This window comes from Sarcophilus harrisii, chromosome 2 (genome assembly GCF_902635505.1).
Source record: "Sarcophilus harrisii chromosome 2, mSarHar1.11, whole genome shotgun sequence".
Classification (NCBI taxonomy): Eukaryota; Metazoa; Chordata; class Mammalia; order Dasyuromorphia; family Dasyuridae; genus Sarcophilus; species Sarcophilus harrisii.
The window spans coordinates 417,523,257-417,544,758 of record NC_045427.1 but is presented as its reverse complement, the minus strand read 5'-3'; the positions used below and the strand labels follow the sequence as shown (position 1 = coordinate 417,544,758).

Sequence of the window (21,502 nt, the reverse complement as noted above, 5' to 3'; positions counted from 1 at the left end):
GATATGGATGAGTACAGAGTATAGAGAAGTATGGAAAGATCTATATGAACTGATGCAGAGTGAAATAACCAGAGTCGAGAAAATAATATACACATTAACTACAACAAGGAAAATGAAAAAAAAAAAAAAAGGACACACCAAAAAAATCAAAAGTAAATGTAACATTATAAAAATCAAATAAGATTCAAATGAAGAAATATGGAAGACACTTACAAAACACACCTTTGTAGAACTGGTAGGTCCACATAGAGCACATGTTTGGATTTTTTTACAATAGTTTTTTATTTTCAAAATACATGCAAAGATAGTTTTCAATATATACACTTGCAAAACCTTGTTACAAATTTTTCTCTCTCCCTTCTTCCTCCCTCCCTCGCCTAGACAGCAAGTAATCCAATAGAGGTTAAACATGGGCAATTCTTCTAAACATAATTCCACAATTATCGTAGAACACATTTTTATATTTTTTAATATATTGATCAATTTTGTGATTTTTTTTCCTCTAAAAAATAGTGTCTTATGGAATAGTTCTATGGGAGGGAGTGGGGGAGAAAAGGTTCTTAAGGTAACTATGCTGTTGTAAGAAATAGAAGCTATCAAAAAAAATTTTAAAGAAAGAAAATAATTAAAATTTTCATACCATTAGACTCAGAGATTCCAGTATAGGAATACACCCCAAAGAGACCAAAGTCAAAAAGAAAAGTTCCGTATCTTAATGGTGATATTTTTGGCAGCACCTTTTGTGTTAGCAAAGAAATAGAAACACAATGGATGCTGATTGATTTGAGAATGACTAAACATTTTATGGTATTTAAACATAATGGAAAACTATTGTTGCAAGAAATGAAAAATGTGAAGAAATTTAAAGAAGAATAAAAAAACTTACATGAACTTATGCAAAATAAACAGAGTCAGGAAAAGAATATATATAATGACTTCTACAATGTAAATGGAAATAACAACCAATAAAAACAAAACAAAACTTGAACCTGTGTAATTTCAATGACCAAGCTTAGCCAAAAAGAAGAAATAAGAAAATATACCTCCCTCCCCTTGTTGCAGAGATGAGGAATTATACAGGTGAAATATTGTACATACTATCAAACATGATCGATGTTATTTAATTTCAATGAATTGTTTTTTCTCTCTTCTTGAAAATATTTGTTACAAGTTTGTTGAATGAGGGGGAGGGATATATGTGATATAAAGCCAAAAGACATTTTAAAAAATAAGACATTTTTAAAAATTCTGCTTCAAAGTTTCCTTTCACCTTCGACTCTCTGAGCTACATGTTCCATTAACCACAATTCCTGCCATAGCCCTAATTAACATGCTAACAGTAAAAGTATCTGCATCCCTAACCTAAACCTCAGTAAGACAACTATCTCTAGCCCTATAGCTAGTCCTTAACCCTGTTCATTTCCCTGATCATCTCTCTCACTATCCTTCCTTTGTCCGTGCCTTAAATGCTCTCTCTGGGGAGGGTAAGAGGTAGGACCTGGAAGATACCGAAACAGGGAACTCTCGAAGTGAGGAGGGTCCTCAGTGTCTGGGGTTCCAGTAATAGAAGACTATAAGCCTGGGGAGACTTACTTAGTAGGCAGTTCTGGTCATGGAAGGGAGTGGGAAGATTGCCCAGAAGGAACCCAGGAGTGGACACCCCCATAGGCAAAGACTCCACCTGACGATTAGCAATTAACTGGGAGGAATTTTGGGGGAGGAGATTAATTAGGTAACTATAGAAGGCAGCTGGGGTCCTGAGGGACTTTGATCTTGACCTGAGACCATAAAAGGCCTCAGCCCCCCCAAAACCCTCTTACTTTGGCCACAAGGATTTTCACATTCAGCTTCTGGAGTCTAGGCCACCTCTAGGCAGTCAGGTGAGTGTCCAAGGAAGCTCCCTAGCTTCTTGCCATCATTCCCTCCCACTCCCAGACTCCTCACTTTTGCCCCTTTCTCCCACTCTTCAGGCCCGCAGCCATGGCTTCCCAGCATTTTAGCCTTTCAACGCCCCTTTACTTCATCCCCCTGATTCCTGGCCCTCAGTTCCCCACCACCACAGGCCCAAAGTCCCCAACCCTAGGCTTCTTTAGCCCCAAGGGGCCTCCTGCCCAAGTCCCAGAAAGTGTGTATGGTGGGGAGACACGCCAAGGAAAAGAGTGGTAAGGGGGTGGGGGAAAACCTCCACAGGAAAACCTGAAGACTGGACTGTCTGCTCCTAGGGACCTCTGTGGTATCCGTACCCAGGATGATGCCTTACAGAGAGAGACGCCTGGGCCCTGCCCTCTCCCCACTGCCAGCTGCCAGTCCCCACTGTGTGATCCGAGGGGCAGCCTTTGCCTACTCTCCCAGTCCTCAGGGTAAGTTTGGGATTCCCCAGAGCTCAGCCTTCCTTCTCTAGTAGGGGCCTCCCCTATGAGGGGGCAGGGAGGGATGCTGAGGGTCCTTGAGGGTAGATCTTACCTTAGTCTGAGCATGCTCCAAGGGTCTGCTCCAGGGCTGCCCAAAGATGCTGTTTTCCATTGTCTCCCCATCTACACTCTGCTCCCCGTGGCCTAGGACCCCAATGGGTAGCAGAGTTACTCATCCTTCAGTCTTCCTCCCCAGTTCTACATCGGATTCCTGGAACCCCAACCTATGCCTTCCCCACCATGGGGCCAGGGGGCCTTCCTGAGTGTGGCTGTCTGTGCGGAGAGACCCTGGAACGCTATGAACCTGACCCTCTGCCCCCCAAGTTGGCTCTGGAGGACACACAGAAATCAGGTACAGGGAGAGGAAGGGGCTGGGCAGAGGGATTGGGCTACTTGAGCAAGGGAGTGATGAAGACAGATGGCTAGGCTGGCCCTCTGAACAGAAATGAGGGAGGAGGGCTATATCATTGAGTCAGAACCCTGAAATAAGGGGGGCAGAGAAGTAGCTCCAAAGTAATGGTCTGTGGAAGGACCCAGGCCATCTGAAAATATTAGTGGGGGAGAGAAGAGCAGGAGGGGAAGGACTCACCTGGTGCTGTCTCTCCAGAACCAGGGCCCCCCCAGAGGCTCCACTCAACCTGCGTCACTGTCCTCAAGGTCCCCATGATGCTAGTCTTCCTCTACCTTTTTGTCTGCTCCTTGGATGTGCTCAGCTCAGCCTTCCAGCTTGCTGGTGGTATGTGGGAGAGGAAGGAGGGCGGGCAGGGTTGGGACAGGGGTCTAGGACCTCCCATGGGACTGGGACCAGGACCTCAGCACCACTGTCTCAGAGGACCAGGACATGGACCCATCCTCAGTGGCCACTGGGTCATCTTTGTCCAAGAGGGTTGGGAGGTGGATGGAACTGAGAACAGAGGGCGACTGTCCTGTGGGGCCTTGCCCCCAACACTTTCCCCCTTCTTTCCCCTCCAGGGAAGGTGGCTGGTGACATCTTCAAGGACAACGCCATCCTGTCCAATCCTGTAGCCGGGCTGGTGGTGGGGATTCTGGTGACGGTCCTGGTGCAGAGCTCGAGCACATCCACCTCCATCATAGTCAGCATGGTCTCCTCAGGCTGTGAGTCTGGGGAGGGGGATTAAGGCCGACGGGTAACAGGGAGTGAGCCAGAGCACCAAGACAGTGCACAGGAAGAATACAGAGTCAGTGTGAAGAATGGGACCTCAGCCTTCCTTGACACAGTCTCCTTCCAAGGATCCCAGCTCCTCCTGGGAGTCATCCAGGCAACGCTTGACCCATTCCCCTCCCCACCCCACCCCCAGTCTTAACCTTTTCCTGTTTTCTAAAAGTCCCGGGTCCTTAACCCTGACTAAAGGCGCTGAGCCTTCCAGAGCTGCTTGCTCTCTGAACCTGTGTAGCTCCTGGTTTCAGAGATCTGTTGCCCTTGATTCCTACCTTCTCCCCTCTTCCCTTTCTCCTTTCCTTGACACTGAATATCTGATTCTGGGATCTGCTCTATCTTCCTTCTTTTTTTTAAATCCCTTTTTATAAAATTATTACTATGTTTTGGTTTTACTTTATCTTAATCTCCCAATATGTCTATCTATGTGCTCTATCCAAAGAACCATCCCTTTTAACAAAAAATAAAAAAGGAAAAGAAAAAAGAACTTCAGCATATTAACATATTAACTAAATCTGATTGTACATCCAATGTTCCATATCTGTCTCCTCCCACCTCTGCAAAGAAAGAAAGAGAATGTTTTCTGAAGATTACATGGAAGAGTAAACTAATCTATAGGAGGGCTTGGTATTATACTGGTTAAAGTGCTAAATCTGGAGTCAGGAAAATTCATCTTCCTGAAGTTAAATCAGGTCTCAGATATTTACTAGCTCTTGTGATCCTTGTGATCATTTAACTCTGCCTCAGTTTCCTCATGTATAAAAGGAACTAGAGAAGGAAATGGCAAACTACTTCAGTGTCTTTGCCAAGAAAACCCCAAATGGGGTCATGAAGAGTGAGACATAACTGAACAATGACTCAACAAACAAGCTACAACTTCATAAATAAGTAGGGATCTTTAAAGGATTCTCTTAAAGTTCCTAAGCAATTTTATCAAGCTGTGATTCTCCCCCCTCCCCCAAGGCTGGCTTGACTCATAATTCTCTCCTGCTCATGAACCATACCAGGGTTATTTAACCTCCCAGAGAAGAGATTTTTTTGCCTCAGACCTACCATACTCTAATTTAGGAATTTGTTCACCTGAACATTGTGGATTATATTCAACAACACATCTCCAGCTCATTCTTGGCCAGTCAGAAAAGTTCTTCTGGTATGATGGATTTAACCTACATTCCCTTAATACTTAATAATTTCCCCTCCTCTCTCCCTTATCCTTTCACAGCCTAAGGCAAAAACAAGGAAATATAAAGCAGGTACAAACAGAATTCCCATCACCTCAATACAAAATGAGAATATTAAAACCCAAAGCACATTGGTGACAAAAGTTCATTTCATTTCAGCTGAGGACTGTTGCTTTGATGATCAGGCAGATGGAACAGAATAAAGGGATTGAGGTCTCAAAATGCTAAATTCCTAAGGAATGGGTAACTCTTGATGAGGGGTGGGAATGCAGCCTTCCTCATAAACTCAAATCCCTGTGATGGGGTAGGTTGAGAGTAGATAGAAGTGTCAGATCTTGCAAGATCTGCTAGATCCCCTTACCCAGGGAGGAGACATTTTTCTGACCTTTTTCATCCTCTGTAGGAGATGGGAGGGGACCAATGGCAGTACTGAAGAGTGCAACTAAGCTTTTGCTCCCTTCCTGCCCACAGTACTGGAGGTCAAGTCTGCCATTCCCATTGTCATGGGCTCCAACATTGGCACATCTGTCACCAACACCATTGTGGCATTAATGCAGTCTGGAGATAGAAGTGACTTTCGAAGGTGAGCAGGGACAGGACCAGATTGACTGGGTAAGGTGGTAATCATATAGTCAAGTGGGGTTGTGGGATTCTTCTGACTGAAATGACCATAGTAGGACTCACTCTGATCTCTAGTTTCACTCTGAGCTACTTCCAAACCCCCTCCTTATCCATTTCCCAAACCTTACCCAAATGAATTTCTCTCAACACTGACTTCCAATCTTCAGTCATTATCCCTCCACTGACTACCACACAATATAATCCTAGTCCCCACCCAATTTTTTTGTTAAAGTAATCCATGCCTCAAGGTTCCTCTGTCCAAATTCTGAAATAGCTTTGACCACTTATATTTCCCCCAACCTAATTCTGACCAATTTATCTTTTTATCTCATCCAAACTCTTACATCAATAGATGATCCCCAAATTTCCATTATTTTTTGAGAGGCAATTAGGGTTAAGTGCTAGTGTTACATGTCTGAGGCCATATTTGAATTTAGGTCCTCCTGATTTCAGGGCTGGTGCTCTATTCGCTGTGCTATCTAGCTGCCTCTAAATTCCCATTTCCAAACTCACTTCATCTTAATTCTGACTCCCAAATGCCCCATTTTTAGTCATCCTTCAAACTTTTCTAGTCTAACCAATCCACAAATTCTCCCAGTCCCTAGTTTAATCCAAATTGATCCTCATCTCCAAGTGATTCCCCAAACTTCCTACCAACCTAGCCTTGATTCCCAAACTCCCCTTCTGACCTTGACTCCAAAAGTTTGCTGATCTATAACAGACTCCCAAACTTCCTTATCTTTACCCATTCCAAAAATTTTCCCATTCTCCCCTTGACCCACATACTCCCCAAAATGTATCTTGACTCACTTCTCCCTCAATCTCCAGTTCTACTTCTGAACTCAAAGTCCTTCCTCGTTCTCTCATCCCAGGGCTTTTGCAGGGGCCACAGTCCATGACTGCTTTAACTGGCTATCCGTTCTTGTCCTTCTGCCCCTGGAGGCCGCTACGGGGTACTTACACCACCTCACTCACCTAGTGGTCACTTCCTTCAAAATTCGACGTGGCCAAGATGCTCCAGACCTGCTTAAGATCATTACTGAGCCCTTCACCCGACTCATTATCCAGGTGTGGATTGGGGATCCTGGGCCATTCTTGAGCTGGGAGAGGGTTCTTCCTCTATTGTTCCCCTCTAAAGAAATCTCCCTCTATTGGCTGTTGGTGGAAGGCTCTCAATAGAGAGGAATGGTAGTATGGTAGAAAGTACTGTGACTGGAGATACTCAATGAGCCTCAATTTTCCAATATGTAAAGTGGGATTAATAATATTTGTACTACCTACAAGTTATGAAGTTATGAAGCAAGGGCTTTGTAAACCTCAAAGAGCTTTACGATATTATTATTAATGATGGAAACAGAGCAAGATTTGAATTCAAACTGGAATTGAATCCCAGTTCTACCACTTTCTAACTTGGACTAATTGCATATCTTAGCTTTCAATGTGCTAATCTGTAAAATGAGAGAGGTAGAAGACATCTGACTCAATTGAATCAGATAATCTGGATTCAAATCCTACCTCTGACACTTATCCGAGGTATTTCTTACCTGGGGTCAAATTTCTTCATATCATTTTCTCAGTGTCCCTAACTTCCCCTCCCCAGTTGGATAAATCTGTGATCAACAGCATCGCCACAGGGGATGAGACACTTCGAAACCACAGTCTCATTCGGATTTGGTGTGATCCCAGCCCCTCAGAGGTAAGTCTCTAACCCCTCCACAGACAAGTTTAACCCCAACCCCTCCATCCCAAATGAGCACCAGCTTTCCTTCCTTCCTTCCCTTCTCTCCCCCCCACCCCCCACCATCAGGAATCTGAAATCCAATCCCTCTCTCACTCAGAGGTAAATTTCCTGACCTTTTGGAGGTAAGGACCAACCAGGGTACACCACGAGTAAAGTCCAGCTCAAAATGAATCCCCACACTCCAGCCAGTGAGAACTTAAGCCAATTTAATTCATATTTATTAAGCACTGCCTTGTGCTGAGCACTGCTTTAGGTACTGGCATTACAAAGACAAAACCAGATATATGTTTTAAAAATAGCAATTTGTTCAATAGACTTGTGATGGAAAGTGCCATCCACATCCAGAGAGAGAACTGTGGAGATTGTGGATCAAAGCATAGTATTTCTACATTTCTATTACTGTTGTTTGTCTGCTTGGTTTTTTTTTTTTCTTTCTCAATTTTTTCCCTTTTTATCTTATTTTTCTTGCACAGCATAATGAATATGGAAATATGTTTAGAAGAATTGCACAGGTTTAACCTATATTGGATGGCTTGCTGTATTGGGAAAGGGGAGGAGGGGAGAGGGAGGAAAATTTGGTACAAGGTTTTGCATAGGTGAATGTGAAAACAATCTTTCCCTGTATTTGGGAAAATAAAATACTATTAATTACAATTTGGTAGCTCTGTGGAGAAGAAATTAGAAAGCGGAACTCTGGAAGCAGAGAGACTATCAGAAGACTAATCTAATAATAGAAATGAAAAGTGTCCTGAACTAAGGCAAAGGCAGTTACGTAGTATAGTGGATAATATGCTAGACATATAGTCAAGAAGAAATGAATTCAAATCCAACCTCAGACATCTTTAGCTGGACAGGTCACCTAACCTCTGTCTCCCTCAGCTTCTTCATCTGTAAAATGGAGATAATAGAATCTACCTTCCAGGGTTGTTAGAAGGATAAAATGAGGTCACATTTGTAAAGTTCTTTGCAGATACTAAAGTGCTATATAAATGCTAGTCATTATTGTTATGTGTGAAGAGAAGTGAGTGGATGCAATAAAGAGATTATAGAGGTAAAGTGAAAAAGAGTTGACAGCTAATTGAATTGTGAGGAAGAGGAAGGAATCCAGGATGACTCCAAGTTTGTGAGCTTGGGTAATTGGAAGAATAGTTTTCTCAACAGAAATAAGGAAGTTTAAGGGAGGAATGGATTGGGGGGGAAATATGAATTGTCTTCTGTACATGTTGAATTTCAGATTCCTATAAGATATCCAGGCAAACTATCTAACAAACAGTTGGTCATGTAGGACTGGCGTAAAGAAGAAAAATTAGAGCTGGTATTATATGACATTCATATGCATAGGGATAATGATTGAACCAATGGGAACTGACAAGATCACCAAAAGAGAGAGTATAAAGAAATATGAGATAGCCTAGGGCAGAACCATAGGAGATATCCACCAGTGGTGGACAAGAGAAATGGTCAAAGAAGTGGGAGGAAAATTAAGAGAAAGAAATCACAGCCTAAGCAGAAAAGTATCCAGGAGAAGATACCTGAAGGTGAGTCCATAATCCCCAGAAATGAGGGTCTCTCAGTGTTGAGAACCATTTGACTTTCCTTCTTGGAGGTGTAAACCCTACTTAGGTGCCCCCTGTTCCAGAGTTCCCCCACAACTGATTAAGATCAGGTTGGTTTCAGTCTATACATTGATGACCTAATCTTTACTGAGGCTATTCTGTATGAGAAGTATGGGAAAGGGGCTAAAAGACAGAGCATTTGAGGAAAAAGAGAGAGGAGGAGACTCATTTTCTTCCCTCGAGGAGCTGGACCAGATTCAGATCTATGGAAGCATTAGCAAGCATAGCACGGGGGGAGGAAGCTAAAACAAATGCTTTGGACAGTAAGTGGGAACCATTTTCCATTTTGCTGAGAAATCTGTCCAAGGAAGACCCTTGTGGGTCCCATTCTTGCAATTGTTGGGGCTGCCTTGAGAGGGCACTAGAGTTCCAGCCTTATGGCCCAAATAACCAAGTCTTGCTAGACCAGATTATCTGAAAACGTGAAAAATGAAGTTTTTCCCTGATAATTCTCTTTCTATGAAAAGAATGTCTTTTATTAACAACACATCCTGAGGGAATGTTATCATTAACAACTATAAATAAAAAGGGATCATAAGAGCATAGAATTGGGGATCAATGGAGGGAGGCTTCCAATGCCCTGATTGGTGGGTACTGTAGTAAAGGAGAATCTCTCCAATTAGCCCTCAGACTCCCATATTCTCCCTCCCTCCCTCCACTCATCCCCAACCCCTACTTTCTCCATTTAGTCCTGTCTTCATGTCATTCCCCCAACTTAACCCTTTTCCCACTTTATTCCCATTCCTCCATTTCAACCCTATCCCTCATCTCATCCCATCCCAATTCCTGTTGCATCAGCATCTTATTCTCATATCATCTCCATCCCTTGTTCTCCATTTTGTTCTATTCTGGGCCAAGTCTAGGTCAGTCCAGCGATTCAACCTCAAGGATTTGAATGCAAAGAAGCACCTGTGGTCCATAAAATGTAACAAAAACAATTCTACTAATAACAAGAGATTATCCCATTTCTAAAGATAAAAAGGATAGTGACTCAAGGTAAATGACACACCTTTCTGCCTTCAACACCACAGCAGCCAGCCAAGGTTGGTCATGTCAGGAAGGCTTTCTCCACAGCCAGTAAAGCTTCTAACACCAGCTATTCCTGGGCTGGGCCTTTTATGCCACAGGAAGCCAAGAAGCCAGCTGACCTCCCTATCCCCTCAAAGGACCAGCTCAACCCACATAAAACAGGTGCTACTCCTACCATCCACTCCCATATCTCCCCCATCACTCATCTAATTCACATTCCTCTCCAACAACACATCTCCATCCTCCTACTCATCCTCATTCCCCCAGCCTATTTTTCACCTCTCACGTCTTGCTCCCAAGCTTACTCTTTCCTGACCTTATCTTCCATCTCTTTGTTGCCACATTCTTCTTTCTTTTGATTCCCAGGCTCCATGAGAAGGGCTAAAGGACACAGATTTGGCCCAGCAAGAAGGGGAAAAGATATATTTCCTTGGCCAAGCCAGTTTCTCCTTTGTTCCTTGACTTTTCCCTCATCCCCTTCTCCAGGTTATTACTGACATGCCCCGGTCAGAGGCCAATATCAGCTGGATTCTGGGGAACAGCACTGGGGAGAAATGTACGTCACTGAAATGTGGGGAGATTCTGATGGGAGTGGGGGTGGACAGAGGGAAGGGTGGGGAGCCAGATCATCCCTAAAGCCCACCCCCAAGAGGCTAGACTATAGGCACCTGATCTACCCTGATCTGCCCTGATTAGGGAATAAATACTTCCTTTAGGGATCCTAAAAAGCACTACAGACTGATTCTGCCCTTTGCTCGTAGTTCCTAGACATGTCCAGATTAAGCATACCACTTGGGCATTCAAGTCAGAGGTTTGGGTTCAGATTTAAAATCTGGGTTAGGGACAGGCAGCTTGGGTGGGAGTGCTAGGGGGCCAGCTAGGTAATCTCAAGGGGTTTTCTTGAAGGGAGGCCTCCAGGCCTGGGAGGCAGGCTCTCAGCAGAACTATCCCCATCCTATTCAGGTCAGCATCTGTTTGTGGACACCTCTCTGCCTGACCTGGCTGTGGGCTTGATCCTGCTTGCTGGCTCCCTTACCGTGCTCTGTACCTGCCTCATTCTCCTGGTGAAGCTGCTGAATTCTGTGCTCCAGGGACAGGTAGCCAAGGTTGTCCAGAAGGTCATCAACACTGGTGAGCAGGCACTGACCATGACTTAGGGGAAAGTGGGAACAGGGCAAATTCAACTGGGTAAGGGAGAGATGTGTCTCAGTATCACAAAGAACAGCACAAGGTCAGGAGATTGATAATGTAGTGAAAGGACAACCTGGCAGGGGTAGGGGGGTGGGGAGAACAGGTACACTCAATCTCATGACGGACTCTGACAGGACTATTCCCTCCATTCCTAGGGGAAGGGAACAAGCATTTATATAATACCTATTATCGTCAGGCAAATATGATCTCATTTGGCCCTCATAACCACCATGGGAAGTTTATGTTATTATGCCCATTTTACAGTTGAGGAAATTGAGGCAAAGTTAAGTGACTTGACCAGAGCGTCACACAGATGTTAAGTGTCTAAGGTGACATTTGTACTCAGATCATTCCAGGGCCTGTGCACTATGATGCCACTAGCTGTCTCAACCCAGAAGCTAAACTCAAATTAGCTAGAATTCCCTTTTCCTGCTGAATCCTCTGTCCCAGAATCCCAGACCAAGAAGCAAGATTGAGTGTCATGTCATCTACCGTCAGTCCATGTTCCTTTGCGTGGACCATGTGGTCCTCTAGTTTCTATTCATTTGTAGTTCCCATTCCTAGAAGAAGGCTGCCCAATCCTCCTCACTGAAAAATCCCTGGAGGTCAAAACTTAGCAGCAAAGAACAGCGGAAAATTTGAAAATAGAGGACCTACTACTTATTTCCTATAAAATATTAAGAAGACACTTTGCTGCTTACTTATCTGTAAAATAAAGGGATTAGATGACCTTATATCCCTTATACCTCTAGATCTAAGACCCTATGAAATATGGTTCTGAGAAGGAGGCTTGATTTCTAATATCTACTATGCTCTTGCCCTGTGTGAGTTTGGGAAAACTAATGTGCTCTGTGTAGCCTTATTTTCCTCCTCTATAAAGTAAAGGTATTTATGAATTTTATTCTAGCTCTAATATTTTATATTTGTTATGTCTAATTCTGATGCTCAGGGTTTTAAGAGTTCTTTCAGCTCTGAAAGTGTGTCCCAAATTCTAGAGTGCTATAGCTAGTAATTTTGGTGCCCAGGACAAATTCAGTTGGAGACAAGGACAGGGTAAAAGGCAATCCACTCTGGTCTGACATAGCTGAGTCAGAAAAGGAGAAGGTTAATTCCCCAAGAAAGTCCCTGTAACAGAACCAATGACCTCTTATTGTCAGCCCTCTGTCCTTAAAGCGGAGGAGACCATAGAGGGGCTCTCAAGACATAGGGGTGGGGTGGAACTATTCTTATAATATGATTGTCTGGATCAGGCAAAAAAGGATGGGAGGAAGTATATGACCACAATGAATAGGACAGGATCAGGAAGAACAATTATGAAGTAGTGAGATAATTCAATGGATATTCATTGTATGCTTCTAAATATTAGTGCCCTGGAACAAAGATTAGAATACCCTAGCTTTGTAATATCCTTCCTAAAACCCAAAACTAAACATAATAATCTAGATATGGTCTGAACACAGGCAGAGTACAATGGGACTGTTAACTCCTTTGTTCTGAATATTGCTCTGTAGCTGCCATATCACATTTCTGACTTGAGGTCCATTAAACTCTTCAGATCTTTTTCATCTAAAATGTTGACTGCCAGAACTTTTCCATTCTGTACTTGAATTTTTTTTGAAAACCAAATGTACAGATTTATTTTCATATCTATAGCTGGACCATCTTTCTAATCTGTGAATTATCTTTTTAGATTCTGACAACACCAGCCAAGATTAATTTTTTGTCATCTGATAAAAATGACACACAAGAATTGGTTCAAAAATAGCTTTCCAGAGGCACTTAACTAGTCTCTCCTTGCAAGTTCAATTCCATTTGATTCAACAAACATTTATTAAGCACTTACTATGTTCTAGACAGAGAAGTAGAATAACATGGAGGATAGAAAACTGTTCATGAAGTCAAAACAACTTGAGTTTAGGTCTTTTAAAAAAAAAAAAACAAATTAGCTGTGACCACAGGCAAATTACTTAACTTCCCAGTACCCAGTCAATTCTATAAGACCATGAGTTTGACTCCCAAATGTCTTGTGTTTTGTTGTTATTTTTGAATGGGGTTTCTCTTTCTAATATTTTTGAATTTTTTTTGGTATTTATGTTGATTTTTGTGGCATTATTTTGCAGTCTGTAACTTTATTGGTTGTAGACTGTCTCAATTAGTTTTCTTTACTAAGCGCCTCATATCATCAACAAATAAAAATAGTTTTATCTAAGATCATAGGTTAATGACAAGTTGTCTATATATGTCTATAATTTCCTCATGAGGAACTCCATCCATGAAATCACAGGTGTGATTTCAACAGCAATAATAGAGATACCAGATCCTGTACTAAGTATGACTGAGCTGACTTTGCATCTATGATTATTGCTTGGATACTCTAGTCATTCAATCAGTTGTAATCCTACCTAACTCCATGTTCATCCAGACTCCACTGCTTCATTTTGTCCCCAAAGATACCCTGAGACTTTGTCCTTAGCTGATGTCCAGGAATCCCATGTTCATGAAATGCCCTTGCTCTACTAACCCTATAGAAAAAAAAAAATAAGGTTAGTCTGGCTGGAGCCAATCTCAGCGACTCTTCATGGTCTTTACCAATAATCCTTATGGCTACCTCTCACTAAGTAAATCCTAGACCATTATAGAAATGTGAGCTACTATTATAATTTACCTCTCCAATTTCTAGCTTTAAACCTATGAGCACTTTGTGGGTGCCCACTTAACAGTCACCAGTTATATATCCTCTGTGGACTAACCTAGGCTGGGATGGGGTGCCTTGTTACAGATTTCCCATATCCCTTCACCTGGGTGACTGGCTACTTCGCTATGCTGGTGGGCGCTGGAATGACTTTTGTGGTACAGAGTAGCTCCGTGTTCACCTCAGCCATCACCCCACTCATTGGTGAGTGTTCCTGCTTTGGGAGGGTGGGAAAGGCTGTGCAATTTGGGAAGGGAATTGCAAAAGAGAGCCCATGATGGGAGAGGCTGGAATCACCCAGGATCCAGGATCCCTCGGAAACTGAGCTTCTGCTCCCTTCCTCAGGTCTGGGTGTGATTAGCATCGAAAGAGCCTATCCCCTCACTCTGGGCTCCAACATTGGCACTACCACCACTGCTATCCTTGCCGCCCTTGCCAGCCCCAAAGAAAAGCTCTCCAGTGCCTTCCAGGTACCTGATGGTCTCCCATGGTGAAGGTAGGGCTGGGAGTGGGGCAGGAGGAGGAGGAATGGGGTCCTCCAGAAGAAGGTACTGGCTGTTCTGGACATGTTGACCCAGGGCAGCTGAGGCTTAGAGTATCCTGGAACCATCAGAAGTGAAAGGAACTTAAAACTATCCAGGGGTCCTTAAACTACAGCCCACAGGCCAGATGCGACAGCTGAGGATGATTATCCCCCTCACTCAGGGCTACAAAGTTTCTTTATTTAAAGGCCCACAAAACAAAGTTTTTGTTTTTACTGTAGTCCGGCCCTCCAACAGTCTGAGGGACAGTGAACTGGCCCCCTATTTAAAAAGTTTGAGGTGCCCTGCAGTGAAAATGTCAACATTCAAAGAACATAATCAACCAGGCCTGGATGGTCCTTACAACAGAGAATATCAGAACTAAAAGGAACCTTAGAACATAGAACTTATCTATAACTATATTAATATCAGAGTTGGAAGGGCAACTTTCTAGTACCATCTTCCCTCCCTAAACATCTTTCAGATGAGGAAACTGAGGTCAGAGAGGGTCAGTGACTAAATCATATATACTAGTCATATCTAGTCAGTGGTAGAGCTGGAATCAGAATCAATTTGCTAGCTATGTACCATCTTGGGAATGATGGGGGTGGGGGGGAGCGGGGATTGTCTAAAAGGGAGATTGTGCTGATCTGTGCTTCCCTCACCTTCAGATTGCCCTGTGCCACTTCTTTTTCAATATTTCGGGCATCTTGCTGTGGTACCCACTCCCATGCACACGGCTGCCCATCCACATGGCCAAGGCCCTGGGCCGACGCACTGCCAAATACCGCTGGTTTGCTGTGCTCTACCTGCTGGTCTGCTTCCTGCTGCTGCCCTCGGTGGTGTTCGGGGTCTCTATGGCAGGCTGGCGGGCCATGGTGGGGGTGGGGGCCCCTTTTGGAGCTTTGCTGGCCTGTGTTACCCTCATCAACTTACTCCAAAGCCGAAGCCCGACTCGGCTGCCCAAGTGGCTCCAGACTTGGGATTTCCTTCCCCAGTGGATGCACTCGCTGAAGCCCCTTGACCAACTGATCACTCGTGCCACCCTTTGCTGCACCCGCCCTGAGCCACGCTCCCCCCCACTGCCCACCCGAGTTTATCTCGAGGAGCTTCCCCCAGGCACCCCTTCCCCACGCCTTGGGGTGCTCCCCCAGCACAATGCCACAAGGCTCTAACGGCGTCCAAGGGGAAGTCCTGGGAGCCGTTCCTACACGGGCTCATGCCAAAGTGTGTCCATTTGTGTGTGTGTGTGTTTGGGTGTATGTGTCTGTACTGGGGGAGTACACACAGAGTCAGACAATGTTAGAACTGGAAGAGACCTCCCATAGTCCCACCACCTCTTTTCACAGATGAGGAAAGAGAGACCCAGAGAAGGAAAGAGGGATTTGCCGAAAGTCACCCAACGGGTCAGTGCTAGTCAGCATTCAGCCTAGTCTCTGATTCAGCCAGTTCATCTCGATGTCACAGATGTTTCTGCCTGTCTCTGTGTGTTTCTCTGTCAGTGTTCATGTATGTCCCTGCATGCTTCTGTACCTGAGTGCATGGGACAGGCTAGGAATCTACATGTGCACCTGTATGTTGTGTGCATATGTCATACCTGGTGGTGGATGCGTCTCTACATGATCTACTTCTGCACACTTGTGGGCATGTGTATTTCAGCTTTTATATCTGTGCATTTGTATGTCCTTATATGCTAGGGGACCTGGGAGAAGAAAGGCCTTTCTCCATTTAATGATAAAGATGCTGAAAAAGTGATTTTTCAGGACAACTAGGTGGTACAACTGATAGAACACCAGCCCTGAAGTCAGGAGGACCTGAGTCAAATCTGTCCTCAGATGCTTAACTCGTCCTGGCTGTGTGACCTGGGTAGGTCACTTAACCCCAACTGCCTCAGGAAAAAAAAAAGTTGTTTTTCTTGGCCCCTCTGGGCTCCTAAGAAGGGATTGGAGGATGGTTTCTGCAGACCAGAAAATTGGTCCTAACCCTCCCCCCGCCCCAGGGTCTTTAGTTCTAGGCTCTCATGCTCAGGCTTTCCCCAACCCTAGTATCTTGCTCTTAGGAAGGAATCTTCCTAAGGAAAGCAATGGTATGGGGGATGAGAGGGAAGGGTTTCAGAGTAACTTGACATCACCTCCTGACACCTTTTCCACTTGTCATCCTCATCCTCATCCCCTCTCCTTTTCCTCTTCTCTTCCTTCTACTTCTCTTCTTCCTTTTCTCCCTCTCTCCTTCTCCTCCTCTTTCACATCTTCCTTTCCCCTCTTGGCCAATAGTTGACCTGAGCTCACATACACTATAAGAGTTATGCTGAGAGTTCGCCTCTCCTTAATTACATTGTCATTTCTTGGCCAATATCTCACCAGACCCCCTCCCCACCTTCATGGGTCCTGACCCAACCTGTCTGTTAAGGATTGGCCAAAGGAGAACTCAGCCTGAGTCAGATTGGGCAGAGCTGGGAAATGGGATGTGGCAACTGCTTTCCATGCTTCTACTCATCAAGCTGCCCCTCAAAACCCAGAGCTTTCCCTGCTCAGGGATAGGGGCTGCTTCACTGCCTTTTATCCCATCCTTGCAGCCCTTGGCCCTACCAGGCTGAAATGGAGACTAGGTTAGCCAGTGGCAGACAGGACCTGGCCCTTGGCAGTTACTCAGGTGTGGGGGTTCCTTGGCAGGATGCAAAGGTCCTCGGAGGAAAAGAAGGAATGGACTCACATCTGGATCTGGATCCCCCCCTCCTTGGAGGGTTTCTTTCTTTCTAATTGGCCTGAACCAGGATCCACAGAGGGAAGAGTCATAGTTCTGCAGTTATCAATCACCCTCCCTCAGATTTTCCTAGCTTGTTTGGCCCAAGGAGAAAACAAAATCCCTTCCCTTCATTTTCTTAAACGAAGCTTTAGCAAGGAATGAAGAAGGGAAAGAACGTGAAGAAAAAGACATAAGTCTTTGATGGTTTATACATGTTTACAAAGGCACAGAACTAGAATCCTTCCGACCTTCTCTGGCCCTGTGGAAAGCTTTGCCCCAATTCCCACACCTTACCTAACTGGGCAGCCTTCCCAGGATGTGAGCATTCCCTTGAAGCCAGCCCAGGAGACCTTTGCAAAGGAGTCTCCCCAAATGGAAGTCACACTTGCAGGTCACCACAGGGTAAGGACTAGCTCTTGGTCTCATTACCATCTCTACCAATTCAGACTATTGCCTTCTCTGTCAAGAATAGTCTTAAAGAGAGTTGCCTATAACACTGAAGGACTTGCCTGGCAGGTTTATACAGTCAGGAAATGCCAGACCCAGAACTGGAACCCTATATTTCCTAACTTCAAGGCCAACTTTCTATCCACCATGTCACATGGCCTCTCAATATTCTTTAAGTAACAGTAATAATTATAGCAATAATGACAATAACAATACTGGCTTGATCCATCACCTAACCTTCCCTTCCCTCAGAAAGGAGGATATATATCCTCAAATGGTGAGGTGGATTCAAAGCAATCCAAATAAAGCCTTGGATCAGCAAAAAGACTATTCAAGACAAGGGTTCCATCCATGATTTACTTTCATTTTTACCTTTTAGGCCACATCCAAATACCCTGGGCCTTTCACTAACTTTTATTTCCTTCTTTTCTTTCTTTCTTTTTTTCTGAGGCAGTCAGGGTTAACTGACTTGCCCAGATTCCCAAAGCTAGTAGGTATCCAAGGTGGGATTTTAACTCCTGTCTTAGCTGATTTTAGGGTTGGTGCTCTATTCACTGCACCACCTAGCTACCCCTCACTACCTTTTCTAGATTTGCCTGATTCCCAGGTCCCTTCCTAGATACTGTCCTTGCTTGACTCATGTAGCAAGACTCAGGGTCTTGCTACCCTTTCCCCAACCCCACCCTCCCTAGATGACTAAGTTTTTCATCTGTTTCTCTTTATGATTCCATCTCCCCATACTTTAGACTAACAAAGCATTTTAAAAAGGATTATGGCTTTAAATCTAGAAGGATCATAAGGATTATTACATACAAATTGGAAAAAATGAGACCCTGAGTTAGTAAAGAGATGTGCCCAGTGTTACCTAGGTAATAAGGGGCAGAATTAGAATTTTGGTCTTTTCACTCCAAATTCACTGATTCAATTTCAATGATGGAGTGACAGATTTGCATAATCACTGGCCTATATAGTCACTTCATCCCAGCCCCAGTTCCAAACCTAGCAACCAAAGAAAAAGAAAAGAAAGCCAAAGAATTACAGGTATGACTTACAAAAATCAGGATAATTCAACTTATTACACAGAGGAAACCCAAAGTTCACAGTAGACACTCCTTCCTTTTAAAAAAAAAAGTTTAATTGCTATCTTTCTTTCTTACATTATTATTTCCCAATGATATCTCTTCCAATAGCTGTTTCTTCACAATCTTATCTGCTTTGTCTCCTCCTCAGTCTTTTAAAAGCACTCCCCTCATTCCAAAGAAGCTAAAAAAAACTCTGGATTTCACAGATTTCCAGGAGGGACTGGGGGCTGCACCAACTGAGGGGAAGTGGATCTGGGGTTTGATTCCATCAGAGAGTAAAGAAACCCTGAAGGGAGAATGCCCTGATGCTCAGATATATAAACTCTCACCATTCATTCTCCCTATTTTCCACAAAAATTAAAATTCCTATATAAGGATAGAGACAGCTCTTGAGGGAAACTCCTAGAACCCAGAAGCATCGGGGAAACTTCACCTCCTTGCCTACAAACACACTTTCCCACCGTTGGCTTGGTCTAGCCTCAGAGTAGGTCAGTCTAAGCTGGAACCCAGCAGTCTGAATGAGGAAATACATCTGTTCCAGGTTTCCAGCCAATTTAGGTGACCTGGAATCAGATTCTTTTTTGACTTATTGGCCATAACTGAGAAATGGGAACTATGTAAGTTGCCCATATTTAGGGATGAAATTTAGGTTCTGATATTCTGAATTGAAAAAGGCCTTAAAAGGTGGAAAGGAGGAAGAAGGAGGCATTTCGTACAGAACTGAGGTTTGTAAGGAGGCCAGGGAAAGAGAACATAAGAGAGGGAGGCAGAAAACCCCTGCCTTCTTGGGAACAGTCCTAGCTGTCCACTTTCCCCTCTCATAGGAGGCCAACAGAGTAGATGGGTCTGAGCTGAGCCTCTAAGGTCAGCCTGAGGTCTCATTTCCCTTGGGAATTGGCAGTCTCATGTATCTAAACCCCTAGAATATTTGGGTACCTATGTCAACTCTTCCCATGTCTCACTTAGTTTCTGTCTTCTTCAAACTGTTAGAGTATGGTCAATATTATAGATGATTCATTTATTCTCAAGAATAAGATTAATAACAGCTAGCACTTATATACCATCAGCTATGTGCCAGACACCGTGCTAAATACTTTACAATTATCTCATTTGATCATTTCAAGGAAGGTGCCTTTATTATCTTCATTTTATAGTTGTGGAAACTGTAACTTGCCCAAAGTCACATAGTTACTAAGTGTCTGAGGCCAGACTTGGTCTTCCTGACTCTAGGCTCACAATTCTTACCGAATATATTACCTAGCTATCCTATTTTTTTTTTCATTCATTATGAGACATCCATAAAATAGATGTATAAGGTACCTGTGAAGAAAGATAAGTAAGACAGTCCCAGTCCTTATAAATCTTACAGCCTAAGAGAGATAGACACATGTTCGATAAATAAATTAGAATGTGTTAAGTACAAAGGAAGAGTAAAAAGTACTATGAGATTTGATAATTGTGGGATTATTTCTAGTATGGAATATGAGAAGAGACTTCTTAGAAGAGTTAGCTGAGTCTCGAAGGACAGATAGAACTTAAGGTAAAGAGAGGAGGAGGAGAGAGAGAAAAAGAGAGGGGAAGGAGAAAGGGAGAGAGAGGAGGGAGATAATTTCTATGAAGAATAAATGGATTAAGCAATAACCACATAAAGATATCAGAAGACAACCAAAGATTTCCGGGCATCCTGACCACATGAAGAGAAGCTGGTCTATTTGGAAGTGTCACTGAGATACTGATACAAAGAGAAGGATCCCAGAGGAGCTGGAATGTTCTCCAACAGGGATATTAGGATGCTTATATAGTATTACCATCCCTGTCACCCAAGATTTAAAACAAGCAGCATATGGTGCACTGGCAGCCAGACTTCTACCATTTCACCAATTCCCCAGACTGTTTCTGAAGTGTGAGAGCACACACACACACACACACACCCCCAAGAGATGGGCAGCATCCTCAGGGATTCCTCCATTTTATGCACCACAACTGACTATGTGCATCTGCATTAGAGTATATCCAAGTAACAAAAGTCTCCCTGCCTATAAGAGCCTCCAGCAAACAAATAGGCTGTTTCCTTTAGGGACCAAGCTCCTTGTCACTGAAGGTATTCAAACAGAAACTGGAGCTATCCTAAGAGCTGCAAAAGAGGACTAGAAGTGGTGGCAGATGGTTGGGATATTATGATCTATGAAGTACTTTCCCATGAGATTATGTGATTCTATGAATATACAAAAGCCTTTACTTTATCTACTCTCTCATCACCTTGGGACAATAAATCAGTCATATATATTTAAAGCCCAAACACAGGTGTACTGAGTGCCATTTTGTGCAACACTCCTACCCCATCTCTTCCCCCACCCTAACCCTTCTCCAATTTTCCACCTTTACCCTCCCCATCCCTAGCTTGGCAATGATTTGGATAACAGCAGTGGTTCTCAAACTTTTGTTCTCAGTATCTTCATGTTGTTAAAAAAAAAAAAAAAAGCTATCAAGGATCTGTTCAAAGAGTTTTTATTCACATGGGTTATATTTATAGCTATTTACTATATTAGAAATAAAAAATAATTTTGAATTTGTAGATCCTCTGAAAGGGTTTCAGAAACCCCAACAATTCTTTGGACTATACTTTGAGGACCACTGATAGAGCTAGGTGGGAAAGGGAAGCACAAGTGTAACCTTTCTAAAGAGCAGCAAGTGATTTCAATTGGAAGTAGGTAATAGAGGTATTTACAGGTTTCAGGAAACAACCAGAATGCCGGTATATGGTATTTGGAGGTTTGGTTCCAATCCAAGCAACCACATGAAAACTTTGAGGTCTGGGAGCAGGGGAGAGAGCCTGTTTCTGACTCCATATGACTGAGGAGATTGTACTATATGATGACAAGTCTTCTAATTGGCCACAGAGCTGGAATAACCAATGACTCTGACAAACTATAACTGACTATATTTACAAAAGGGACAGCTGGCTCATATGTCACTTTGTAGCTGTGAAGAAGCAGGACTATTTCATGAGAGTCAGCTGAGGGAGGAACAGCAAAACGCTGTCTCCCC

General features: G+C 43.6%; 1 protein-coding gene across 1 annotated transcript; it reads left to right on the top strand.

Annotated features, from left to right (window-relative positions):
• Positions 1-1,788: 1,788 nt before the first annotated feature.
• SLC34A1 (solute carrier family 34 member 1) lies at positions 1,789-19,598 on the top strand. Its single transcript, XM_003756877.3, has 13 exons — positions 1,789-1,880; positions 2,223-2,360; positions 2,608-2,763; positions 3,019-3,147; positions 3,384-3,527; positions 5,241-5,352; positions 6,263-6,458; positions 6,991-7,086; positions 10,263-10,332; positions 10,740-10,907; positions 13,747-13,863; positions 14,005-14,129; positions 14,852-19,598. Exons 2-13 carry the CDS (start codon positions 2,249-2,251, stop codon positions 15,353-15,355), a joined length of 1,929 nt encoding a protein of 642 aa, XP_003756925.1. The 5' UTR covers positions 1,789-1,880; positions 2,223-2,248; the 3' UTR covers positions 15,356-19,598.
• Positions 19,599-21,502: the final 1,904 nt, after the last annotated feature.

What these genes read in the sequence shown, in the direction of transcription:
- SLC34A1 (XM_003756877.3), top strand. Translation starts at nt 2,249, where the DNA reads ATGATGCCTTACAGAGAGAGACGCCTGGGCCCTGCCCTCTCCCCACTG. An exon ending in AGCCTTCCAGCTTGCTGGTG is followed by an intron (nt 3,148 to 3,383) that starts GTATGTGGGAGA and finishes TTTCCCCTCCAG; the next exon opens with GGAAGGTGGCTGGTGACATC. An exon ending in AGCTCTCCAGTGCCTTCCAG is followed by an intron (nt 14,130 to 14,851) that starts GTACCTGATGGT and finishes CCTCACCTTCAG; the next exon opens with ATTGCCCTGTGCCACTTCTT.